The sequence below is a fragment of the Ricinus communis genome, chromosome 6 (assembly GCF_019578655.1).
Source record: "Ricinus communis isolate WT05 ecotype wild-type chromosome 6, ASM1957865v1, whole genome shotgun sequence".
Classification (NCBI taxonomy): domain Eukaryota; kingdom Viridiplantae; phylum Streptophyta; class Magnoliopsida; order Malpighiales; family Euphorbiaceae; genus Ricinus; species Ricinus communis.
Window position 1 is genome coordinate 3218093 of NC_063261.1, and position 13353 is coordinate 3231445.

A 13353-nucleotide genomic window follows, 5' to 3' on the forward strand; every position below is an offset into this window, starting at 1 on the left:
GTAATTGCAATTGGTGACCAATATAATCTCTATCTTCACTAAAATCCAACTAGCTTAGGTCCCCTAGGGTTTGCTTTTTCCTTTGAGAGTTTTCCTAAATCCTTTCAGATTATTTGACACTTAGTTAATTGTTTGTTCATATTTAATCATAGCATAATACTTCATCGATCTTGTTTAGGTTAGATAACATAAGACGCTGTAGTAGGTCTAAGATCACCCTTTCCTGAGAATACGACCTTGATACTCACCATTTGTACTAGTCTGCATCGTTAGGTTCACTGCCTTAAATTTTAGCTACATAAATAGCATATCAAGTTTTTGGCCTCGTTACCGGGGAACTTTTTGTGTGAACTAGAGTGAATTTGTGTTTTGTTAATTTAGCCATATTTATTTTTCAATCTATATTTTGCTTTATTTTATTATTTTATTATTTTAACTACTTTTTTTCTTTGGTTGCTACCTTCCATTCTTAGGTAGTTTATGACCAGGAGCATTAGCTTTGATCTTGTAGAGCCTCTGTCTGATCCAGAACGATCCCTCAAACTTTTAAGGAAGCGTTTGCAATCAGAAGAGAAGGAAATTGAGGTTGAGGTACCTGTTGATAGACCAGAAGGGATGGAGAATCATAACGGAAATGACGCGGCGGACGCCAACAGAACGATGTATGAGTTTGCTAGACCATCATTAGATGGGACACAAACGAGTATACTCAGACCGGCGGTGGCAGCTAACAACTTCGAAATAAAGCCAAATGTGATCCAGATGGTACAACAAAGTGTACAGTTTGGAGGGCTGCCAAGTGAGGATCCCAATGCCCATATAGCCAACTTTTTAGAGATATGCGACGCGTTCAAGATAAATGGAACTACCGATGATGCCATCCTGCTGAGATTATTTCCATTTTCTTTAACGGATAGAGTAAAGAGATGGCTGCAGTTCCTTCCACCGAACACTATCACTACCTGGAAATCCTTGGCTGAAAAATTTCTTTACAAGTACTTTCCTCCAACTAAGACTGCTAAATTGAGAAATGACATTTCTTCTTTTATGCAGATGGACAATGAGAGCATGTACGATGTCTGGGAGAGGTACAAGGACTTGTTGAGATGCTGTCCACACCACGGTCTACCAATATGGATGCAGGTTCAGACCTTTTACAGCGATTTGAACCTTGCTACTAGGCAAATGGTGGACGCTGCAGTAGGTGAAGCCTTGAACAACAAGATGTTAGAGCAGGCGCAAAACCTGATAGAGGAGATGGTCATGAACAACTACTAGTGGCAATCCTCTAGGAGTCGGTTAGTAAAACAGGGAATGGTCAACCGCTAGACAATTCAATAACAATTTGGCACCTTCAAGACTTCGACAAAGAAATTAGACCAGCTTCAAATACCAGTTCAAGCAGCCCAAATAAGTTGCGAGTTTTGTGGTGGCCCGCACTACGGTGCAAACTGTAATACGAAAGATATGTTTGCTAGCCCCTCTACTTCATCATTGTTTATGTTGACCATGAACATGTTAATTACATGTGGAATAGACCCGGACAGCAGAACAACCCTTATAGCAGCACATACAATCCCGGATGGACAAATCACCCTAATTTTAGTTGGCACAATAATAATGCCCAAGGTTTCAGAGATCGATCGGCCCGTGACAGTTAATATTTGTGACCATCGAGCTTCCTCCACCAGTTGAGAAGAAATCTAACTTGGAGGAGCTGATGATGAAGTTTGTCACATCGACTGAGATGAAGTTCTATCAGACCGATAGTGCTCTTAGAAATCAGCAAGCATCCATTCAGAACTTGGAAAATCAGATTGGGCAGATTTCTAAGATATTGTCTAAAAGGCAACAAGGAGCGCTCCCCAGCACCACTGAGTCTAACTCGAGGGAGCACGTGAACGCCATCACTTTGTGTTCGGGTAAGTTTGTTTCAACTCCTTCTAAACCTATTTTTGATGATTCCACTATTGATGTGCAGGTTGAGGCGAGCAGTAAGGTTAAGGAACTTGAGAGGCAAAAGGTGAAACCAATCCCAGCCAGGGAGTATCAACCCAAGATTCCTTATCCTGCTAGACTGAAGCAAGTAGAAGCACAAGAGCAGGTCAGTAAGCTTTTGGATATTTTTAGACAATTGCATACTAGCCTTTTGTCGATGTATTGAAGCAGATGCCAAAGTATGCCAAGTTCTTGAAGGACATACTTAACAGCAAAAGCAAGCTAGAGGAGGTAGCATATGTTAAGCTCAATGAAGAGTGCTCAGCAGTGTTTCAAAGCAAGTTACCAGAGAAACATCACGACCCAGGGAGTTTTACTATTCCTTGCACTTTGGGTAACTTGTGTGTTGATGATGCATTAGCTGATTTAGGCGCTAGTGTAAATGGCATGCCCACAAGTATGTTCAATAAGCTAGGTTTAGGGGAAGCAAAACCCACTAGGATGTGCATTCAATTAGCTGATCATTCTGTTAAGCTTCCTAGGGGGATTGTAGAGAATGTGCTAGTCAAGGTAGATAAATTCATATTTCCTGTGGACTTTATGGTTATGGATATGGATAATGAGCATGGTGTGCCTTTGATTTTAGGGAGACCTTTCCTTGCCACGACTAGAGCTAAAATAGATGTATTTGAAGGAAAGCTAGAGCTTAATGTAGGGGATGACTGTGTTACTTTTAGTTTACGCCCATTTGGTAGTTCTCTCGTTGACTATGTTCACGCCATCTGAGCTATTGACGGGATTGATCTTGCATGTGATAAGCCACCACAGGATATACTAATTGATGATGCTCTGCATGCTTTTTTGCCTGTTGATGTGTGTTATTCCTTTAAAGAAAACAACTTGTATCAATTTGAAACTTCATGCTATGATACATCCGAGAAGGGTAGTTGCAAGTTTGTTTATGACAGGTCATCTAGACAAATTGGAGTGGATGACTGGGCATCCCAACTCGGTATGGAGAGCACCTCCTTGGCCATCTGCTGTACACATTGGACCGCCTCCTTGCGGTTATATGCCTCAAGCCCTAGCTTACAATGAGCCCACCTTCTCAATTTGTCAATGGGGCAGGAATGTTGCTGCAGAGTCCAGCTAAGCGACTCGACCATAAAGAAGCACTTTTTGGGAGGCACCCAAAATTTGAATTTTATGTTTTTATTAACGTTTTTATTTTTTCAGTCGTTTGCATGCTTGATGGTAGTTAGGAAACTTACTTAATAATTAAACATAGTTGTATGAATCTAGGGTTGGAGTAATTTAAGTTGGATTTTTGGTAATTGGTGAAGATGGACTTCCCCGTTTGATTTATTTTACTTGATTTACAGCCTAAATGTGTGCGTATATGTGTTAAATGCAAGTAGGGAGTTCGGCGACTCGAGATGGCGAAGGAAAGCCCAGACTTCACCCGTCTACCGCGGTTTCTGTTGGAACGCCATCTTGTGAAGATGGGTTTCAGATACTGTCCCTATTGGCTTTAGTACAAGTGGGAGATTGTTAGATGTATATCCTAAAATTCAATTGGACTTTTGCGTTTTGGTTCATACATTATGATATTATTATGTAATGAATGTCATTTTATTAATGTCAGTTGTCTTTCATTCATTTTTGTAGTAATATAATTATTGAATGAGTTTAATAATATTTATTACAGACACCATTCTCGAGAGTTGAGAATATGAGTGATGGAGGATCTTTAGAATAAATATTATAAAATAGTTTTTAGTTGTAGGATTAAATATTGGACATCTTTAATCCAGAAGACCAACATAACGTGTTTAACCCTATGATTAGTATGAGATACTAATATATTTATAGGATGATGAGTCTCGTGCCATTTAGTATGAGTTACTAAGTTAATCATTATGGGTCATTTGTGAGATAGGTGGACTGAATATGACTTAAAGATATAATGAATAACATGGATGATTTACTTAAGTCACTAATTCATTATTAAGTTATGATGGTGTAACTAATCCTTAGACCTGAGGTGATAGAGTTTTCTCATAAATATGTAATTGGAATTTACTTATGCTTTATATATCTGTTCATACCTAGAATGGGTACTTGTAGATAGTGGCTCTAGTTGCATATGCATGGAGTTAGGTGTTCATCAACAAGGAATCCATTGCCTTGAGTAAACAAGGGGAATATCCTATATGATCCATAACATCTTGACTAGGAAATCCTTGGCCGAGGTAATTATGATTGATGGAAAAGGGATTTTCGTATTAATCATATTTAGACGAGATGTATCCTAGATTTGCTCATAGAATCAAGTTAGTGGATTTGACTATTCCATGATCCTCACTTGATCGGGATACTGTTCAATGGAATGATTTCATTATACAGTAATCATAAATAAAGGGTTCATGGATAATCAATACCTTTATTATTAATTGGGTAATTATAATATATTGCTAGACGTCACTTTTAATTTATGGGAATGATTAAGGGAAAATTGATTAATTTTTACCTTAGTTAATTAAAGTGTTTTAATTAATATTAAATTCCCACTTCTAATTAATAATGAATCTAGAAAGTCTCACACGTTAAGATAAACTCAAGCACGGTGATGGACTTAACTTGTATCTCGAGTAGGAAAACTAGCATCTTTCGAAGTTAAAGTCCATAAATATCTAACTAGTGATAATATATAATGTATAAGTGTTATATATTGAAGGAGCTGAACACATGTCATCACAATTTGTAATGACATGTGTTTGTACTACAGCTTGACCCGTGTCATCACAAAAGGATTGATGATGACATGTGTTAAGAAAGCAGCTTGACACATGTCATCACCAAAAAGGTTTTATGATGACATGTGTTAAGAAAGCAGCTTGACACATGTCATCATAAAAGAGTTTTATGATGACGTGTGTCAATAGACATTGACACGTGTCATCACAAAAGAGTTTTATAATGACATGTGTCAATACTGCTTGACACATGTCATCACAAAAAAGTTTTGTAATGACATGTGTTTGTACAACTATAAGGATTATAAATCTTTAACACTATATAAGAGAGTTTTCTACTCCTATTATAATATATATAATTCGATATACTTACTATTATAACAAGATTATCATTGTAGAAAATACAAAAAAGGAGAAGAAGTTCTTCATCTTAAGGATTGAATAGCTTTGCTTGAGATTGGTTATGTGTGATAATCTCAAGGATTTGCAATTGCGAATCTTTATTTAATTCTATAACAGAAATATCACCAATAATCAAGAATTGAATTCTGCTCTTTAAAGGTTGTAGTCTTTTTCTTTGTGTTCTTCAAGTTCATAAAGAAAAGTTAATTCCTTTTTCAAATTAAATCCTCAATTACAATTTGTAACCTTAATTTCCATGAGATGTGAAATGTTTAGAGCTTCTACTGCGCCACTACATATGTATTTTCCAATAATAAATTGTTTGTATTTATAGAGAATAAATTATTAAACAATAAAATTAAAGACTAATATACACAAATAAGGAAGTTGGCTTCCGGATCCATCTTTGGACTCTGTGGCGTAAGCTTTCTTATGGAATTTGAGAAACACCACTCATTAGTAAAAGTGTCTCAGTGACTACCCGAGTGGCGACTCCCATCTCCGCGCTAGTCTTAGTGCCTAGTTAGCGTGTTCTCAATTAGGTTGAAAAACTTTATAGTGTCGTAGTTGCTAAAGACACTTGGGTGCATGCCCGAAACCGCCACCCACAATGCCGACTCTATTGGGGATAAGAGAAGTTCATTCCAGTTTATGTTTGTTTTTAGATTTATTATTTAACAGATTATTCTTGCATTACTACACCTTCACACACTGTACACATTGGTCCCTATAGACCCAATGGCGTCGGCTAATGGTTCTTTGGTTCCATTCGAATCCTAGAATTGTGACACTAACTACCATCCCTCACAAGTAATGAGTGAATTTCCTTCGTCGTATGGGCCCTTGAGTAGGGAGACAAGCCAATGAAGAAGACTTTTTGCTTGTGAGAGCCTTTTATCATTACCTAAGGCTTAGCCCATGGTAATAACCGTAGTAATCTCCCATAGGGACTTTGTTTCTTGCTATATGAGATGTTTTCCTTATAATATCTTAAAGCCTAAGAATTGAAAGGCCTTGGCCCAAAAATATGGAACTAGGCTCTAAGCCCAAAATATGTAGGCTTTTATGCTTACACAGAGAAACATTGTCTTGTTTGTTTTAATCTGCTTTGATAGCTTATGGCATGCGCGTTGGGCCTACTATCCCTTGTTGATAGAAAGCCCAAACCAAAAATCCTACAGAAGAACTACTCATCAAGAATTGTGTGCAGGAGTAATAAGGTTGGAAGGATAAATTGTATACTACTGTGTGTGCTAACTTCTTTTTCTTTGTCCATGTGCATTTCGTGTGCATCATGCATACCATACATCTCATGCATCAAACTAACTCTTTGTTTTCAAGCCATTTTAGATTATCATCCTTAATTTGGATAAGACAAGAATGGATATTAAGAGGGCCCATTTCACTAGCAATCAAAACAAGAGCCCAAGAAGTAGCAGTTCAGAAGTTGAAACAAAGATAGCCCATGCGCAAGACATTGATGCTATCAAGACTACAGTTGTGGCTGACCTAAGGATTATGATACAAGAGGAAAAGGACTCCATGTGTGATGGTATATCATGGATCGGCCATCGATGTGTGTCCTTCTCGCATACTCCCTAGCAGGGATAATTGCAAAAGATTTAAAGCCATCAGATATGGTGATAAGAGTCTATGACGAGACAAAACGAGATATGGAAGGAACATTCCCAGCACTAGTAAAGATGGGTCCTATCGAATCCTAAATGGAGTTTACTATCTTGGACATCCTAGTAACTTTTGCACTATTATTGAGAAGGCCATGATTCCATGCCTTAGGAGGAGTTCCTACCATTGTGCATCAGAAGGTCAAGTTCCTTCATGAAGGCGAAATAGTGACTATTAACATCGAAGGTGGTAAGGTTGCCTTGGCTATTCAAGAAACTGTGAAAGAGCTGGAAGTCCCCACTGGATTCCAAGTTGTTGTTCTCTATGAGGACTACATGGATCCTAAAGTAGCCAACATGTTCAAGAAGATGGATTTTATGCCAGGAATAGGGCTAGAAAAGAACCAATAGGGTATTGCAGAGCTGCTAGACTTCAAAGGTCAGAAAACTCTGCACGAGTTGGGTTACCTTGAGGATGAAGATGAGGGCAAACCAAAGCGTAAGACTCTAAAAGACGTATTTTTCCAAAAAGTACAAGACTTACTCTAGGGAGCCCGAACCCGTCACAGTGGCTAGGACTGAGGTACCAGGATTTAATATATTTAAGGATTTGATTGTCAATAGGATGGTCGAGTTAAGCATCAAGGACGTCCGTGCGAGGGTCACCACTAAGGTTGAGGAGCATATAATTGACGTATTTTATGATGATGTAATAACGTCTAATCTTTATGTGGACGATGTTTCTTTTATTTCAAATATCAATAATATGAGTAATAATTATGCTCACTTTATGATATTTTTCCTGATGGTAGTGTGCATCTTAATAATCATGACATGTGCATGTTTGACATTAATTCCATACAAATTGATTGATTTAATCTAGGCACAAATGAAATTTAAGGAACATTATGATAGCTCATGATATAACTCGTGAGGAAAAAAGAGAATTGGAATAAATAATGAAAAAAAAGAAAAGAAGTATTTGCTTGGTCCTACGACGACATGCTCATGTTAGATAGAAAGATAGCAAAGCACCACATTCCAACTTATCTGCACATCAAGCCAATTAAGTAGAAAATGAGAAGGCTAAGAGCGGAATGGGTAGAGAAGATATGGGAAGAAGTCGTTAAGCATGTAAAAGCTAATTTTCTTGACTTAGTCAACTATCCCGAATGGTTGGTGAACATCGTCCCAGTCCTGATAAAGGATGGTAAAGTTAAAATATATGTGGATTATCGGGACCTGAACAAGGTGTGCCCTAAGGACGACTTTCCCTTTCCATACAAAGACGTGATAATTAACAGCACTGCTTCAAGTGCAATGTATTCCTTCACTAATGGTTTCTTCGGTTACAACTAGATCATGATGGTAGTAATAAATAAGTTGAAGACATCGTTCATCACCGATTACTGTAAGGTTATGCCTTTTGGACTAAAGAATGTAAGGGCAACTTATTAAAGAGCAGCCACCACCTTATTTCATGACATGATGTATAAAGAGGTAGAGGTCTATGTAGACGATATGATGGTAAACTCTAAAATAATGAAAGGGCATTATAAGTTCTTGATAAGTTCTTAGGACGAGTGGAAAGGTATAACCTAAGGCTCAATTCGAAGAAGAGCATATTCAGAGTAATATTAGGAAAGCTGCTCGGGCATATAGTGAGTCAACGTGGAATAAAAATTGATTCGGACAAAATTAAGGCAATTCAAGAGATGCCAGCACCAAAGATAGAGAAAGAAGTGAGAGGATTTCTAGGATGTATACAATGCATCAGCAGGTTTATTTCCAAGCTCATAATGGTTTGTGATCCTATATTTAAGCTCTTAAGGAAAAACCAACCTGTTGTATAGGATGAATACTACTAGAAAGCCTTTGATAGGATTAAAGAGTATTTAATAAAGCCGTCAGTGCTAAAGTCACCGAAGGATGGAAGACCGTTGATTCTATACTTAGCCTTAGAAGAGGAAGCCATAGGGGCAATGGTAATGCTGTATGGGCCAAATAACGTAGAGCATGTGGTCTATTATCTTAGTAAGAAGTTGTTGCCTTGTGAGTCAAAGTATAACCTCGTAGAGAAGACGTGTCTAGCCATGATATAGGGTGCAAGCAATTTCAAAAATGGACCTCTTGAAGTACTTTTTCGAAGCTCCTTCTCTCACGGGGAAGCTGGCTAGATGGTTAGTTCTCCTAACAAAATTTGACATCGAGTATGTCACCAACAAGATAGTCAAGGATATGACTGTAGCAAAGTTTTTAGCTCAGAATGTGATTGAAGGAGATGACCCTTGGAATCTAGAGTTCCCCGATGAGAATCTAGGGGCAATCAAAATTCAAGAGTGGAAAATGTACTTCAATGGAGTTGTAAATGCAAGAGGTGCAAGGTTAGAAGTAGTTTTAATCACGTTAGAAGGAGAAATGCTACTAATGGCTAAGAGATTATATTTAAAGTGACCAATGATTTGACAAAGTACAAAGCTTGTTTAGATTAGAAGCAGCCATGGTAGCAGGAGCAAAGTAGTTGATGGTCTATGGGGACTCCATGCTAGTAATCCAAAAAGCCATTGAGGAATGGGATGCAAAAGAAGGAAGATTGAAACCATATGTTAATTACCACAAGACTTTGGTTTAAAATTTTTCTAAGTACTCGTTCATATACTTACCGCAAGATGAGAACTAGATGGCGGATGCACTAGCTACCTTATCGTCAATGTGGGACAACCCCTCGTGACTTCCAATGAAGCCATTTGTAATCATGAACTCAAGAGCACCCTGTCATCAAGGAAATCAAATAATGCAAGTCTAGATGGGATAAGAAGAAGCCTTGGTTCTATGATCTGAAAGGGTTTACAAAAGACAAGGTATATCCTAAAAAGCCAACTACGAAGGAAAGGTATGCGCTATGGATATAGGCTAGAAATTACCTCAGCCATGAAGGAGTGTTGTGTAGAAGAATGACTTCGGGCGTCTAGCTCCAATGTGTTACTAAGTCAGAAGCGCAGTAGTGATGGAAGAGATGCACAAAGGAGTATGGGGGCCTTATATGAACGACATAGTGTTAACCGGAAAGATTATGCGTTAAGGTTATTGCTGGTTAATAATGGAAAAGGATTATATAGCTCTGGCAAGAAACTGTGAGGAGTGCCAGCTTTACAGCGATCTGAGTCATATACCTCTGACTGAGTTACAAAATTTGACATCCCCATGGCCTTTTACAGCATAGGGAATTGACATCATCGGAGAGATTAAACCTCATTCGAATGGTTACAGATACATACTAGTGGCAATCGACTATTTCTCCAAGTGGGTGAAGGCTGAGTCATTCACTACTGTAAGGGCAAGACAAATGGCTAGGTTTATAGAGAGGAATATGATTTGCAGACATGGAGTCCCGCATCATATTGTTGCATATAATGGGGTGCAGTTCATGGGTGAAACGACAGACTTATTAGTAGAATACAAGATCGAGCATCACAGGTTTGCTCCATACAAACCTCAGGCAAATGGAACAGTAGAAGCATCCAACATGAACTTAAAGAAAATACTTTTGAAGATGGTATGGTATCATAAGGACTGGTCATTTTGATTACCCTTCGCACTTTAGGAGTGGAACAACTAAGCGATCATCGACCGGGCAAATTTTGTACTCTTTGGTGTACAGGACTGAAGCGGTCTTACCAGTTGAGTTGGAATTGAATTCTTTGAAAGTTATATTGGAGGCAGAAATGCCAGAATACCATTAGGCTGAGCAGAGATACCAACAGTTGGCCCTAGTTGATGAAAGAAGGATGAAAGCCTTATACCATATGCAGTTATATCAAAAATGGATAACCAAGACATTTAATAAGAAAGTAAAGCCAGGGAACATCAAAGCCGGAGATTTAGTGTTGAAACACACAAGACCTATTATATTTGACCCAAGAGGAAAGTTCAAGCCTAATTAGGAAGGCCCATACTTGGTAAAGAAAATTCTAACTAAAGGTGCCGCTAAGATCTCGAATTTGGAAGGAAACAAGTTCTCTGAGCCAATTAACTTGGATTATCTCGAGAAATATTATGTATAAAAAATAATAATAGCATGTTGATAAGAAAATGAAAAAAGGGCTGGTCAGGCAAAAAATCAGGGCAATGAGAGAAAATAATCAGTTAGAAAATCTGAAAAGACTAGCTGATGAAAGGAGTTATATCATGAAAAATCAAAATGTACCCATTTGGGCCTCTATTAAATGAATAAATTGTTTAGAATTCTTATCAAACATACATATGTCTATTTATTACCTTATGCACTAATTGAAAAGAAAAACTAAGCTAAAATCCTAAGCAAAATGAATGAGATCTAAAAGGAAGTATATTTTGATCTTACACTCTTCTTTGCATTTTCATTTGCATCTTTAGAATCAGCAGCTAGTCTCGAGTCTTCTTGAACCTTGCAAATCCAGGAGAAGTGATAATCTGAAGCTCGACCCAAGCTTTGTAGTTATCATCTGTGATTAGATCGCATTCAAAGTCCAAGTTGCAGTCTATGTCTCAATGAGGCTAGAGTCTCTCCATCTTGTCTAGGAAATATTGTCTGAGTGGGAAGCCTTCAAATCTAGGAGGGAAATCCAAAATCCATTGCTTCTGCCTATACTGGTGGCAAAGTCTCGTAGGTGTGTAGAAAGTGAATGTCCGTAATCTAGGTAAAGGCACACCATTGTCATATACCTTAAGTGTGACATGCTTGACTCTCCACCAGGGATACGTCCAACGAATAAGCGTGTCTCGGATGCCTCTCGCCTAAGAAATCCAGCTATCACGGTCTTGTGGGGTAACAACTAATCGAACCTGCACGTGCTTTTACTCGTATTTATCAATATTCCTCGAGATGGTCAGTATCTAGACTTTTCCTACAACCAAATCTGCAAAAGAAAGAAAGAAAAAGAACAAAAAGAAAAGCTAAGTTGAAAACTCGAAAGGGCGACTTAGGCAAAAATAGAGTCTGCTAAGTTGAAAACCCGAAAAGGTAACCTAGAAAAAAATTAAGTCAAAAGCCTACTAAGTTGAAAACCTAAAAGGGCGGATTAGGCAAAAGTTAAGGCAAAAGAAATAATAAAGGAAAAGAGATTTGGTTCTATACTTGTAAGAGGATGAGGCTGCCACCCAATAATGATTTCAGTCAATGATGCTCCATGCTCCACTTAATCAATGATGCCAGTAATTCTGATATCTCTCCTTCCTTAAGGAGAAATCAGCAAAAATTAGGCATAAAGGCAAAGGCTCAGCATCCGAATCCAAGCAGGTGTTCCTCTTTCTTTCTTCTCACAACAAGTGATTAGAGATGTAAGAGTAATGTGCTCACCAACAAAATGAAAAAGTACTTCAGCTGGGGGCATGTCAAATAATTCCACCAGCTTTCTAGGAAAAGGATCATTAAGGCTCAGCAAAGCAATTGGATGAAAGGAATCTATAGGGCCTCCAAGAATGGCAGAGAACTCTTCAATGATGGGGCATAGCTCCTGCCTATTGAATCTAAAGACATGGTCTTTTGGACACCAAAAGTTGATAGCAGAATGAAGAAACCCATAATCAAGCTTGGTATGTTTCATGGCTTTGAAGGATGAAAAATGAAAATTCCCAAGTTTAATCCAATCATCACTAATTAGGGTTTTCATAAGGGTTTATAGGGCACTTTTTTGGGACATCTTTTTTGAGCTTTAAAAAATGAAATCGTGTATGGGGAAATGTGACGGGTGTACGCATATTTATAGGCCTCAGATTAGTGTTTCATTCGGACTCTGCATTGCAGGCTGAATCGGCGAATCGGTATATGATGTCATCGAACCACTTTTCGATCTTTTGAGGGATTTTCAGCATTTTCTTGGCCCCGGTCATATGTACACTCAAAATAGACAATATCAAGAAGGAAATGATGACAATGCATGTGCCAAAAGTGTGAAAGTTTATATATCAAAGAGTTGAGTTTTATAGAAAGGCAGCAAAAAGAAAAAATACAAATAATAGAAAAAAAGTCAAAAGTTGGGGTTCTCTCCTGAATTCCCCATCCTATCGTCATAATCAATGTCCATCACTTGAGTCCGGAAGGTAGACAACTAAAACATCAAAGTATCGATCCTGCACTGTTGAGCATCAATCTATCGCTGCCGATCGTCCACTTGCCCTTGCAAGCTCTCATGGTCTCTCTGAGGAAACCCAAAAGGAGATTAATTAGTGCACTTTATACATGCATACATACTGCATTTCATAAAATATTATTTCTTACCTTCTTGCAACATCGACCAATCAATGCACGTGCTCGAATTGGTCCATTTGAGCTATGTGATTACTTTCACGTGTTACTAACATAATAGGGAAAAAGGATGTGAAAATACAAATAGAAATGCCAATTACGTGAGTACAAGTACTCGGAGTAAACTTCGATGGAAGGTAGTGTTCCATGGTAACCCGGTGCTCTATCGCACCATGAGGACTCCAATACGAGACCATCATATCAAGGAGGAATGGGATGCTCCCCAAAATCAACAAAGTAAGTCAGAAAGTGTACCTGAGCCATGGTGTTGTCATCAAACGGCATAGTCCCTATAATACCCGCAATTTTCTTTTAATAATAATAATAATAGTAATAATTAATAATG

The 13353-nt window shown here is 38.1% G+C and overlaps 1 protein-coding gene and 1 non-coding gene across 2 annotated transcripts; one reads left to right on the top strand and one right to left on the bottom strand.

The window, feature by feature from the left end:
- Positions 1-1020: 1020 nt before the first annotated feature.
- Positions 1021-1127, bottom strand: LOC112534288. The gene has a single exon (XR_003078584.1). It is a non-coding gene; the product is annotated as a small nucleolar RNA R71 (small nucleolar RNA).
- Positions 1128-1747: 620 nt separating this feature from the next.
- On the top strand, positions 1748-3091 carry LOC125370435. The gene is made up of 3 exons (XM_048375838.1): positions 1748-2104; positions 2170-2395; positions 2907-3091. Exons 1-3 carry the CDS (start codon positions 1748-1750, stop codon positions 3089-3091), a joined length of 768 nt encoding a protein of 255 aa, XP_048231795.1.
- Positions 3092-13353: the final 10262 nt, after the last annotated feature.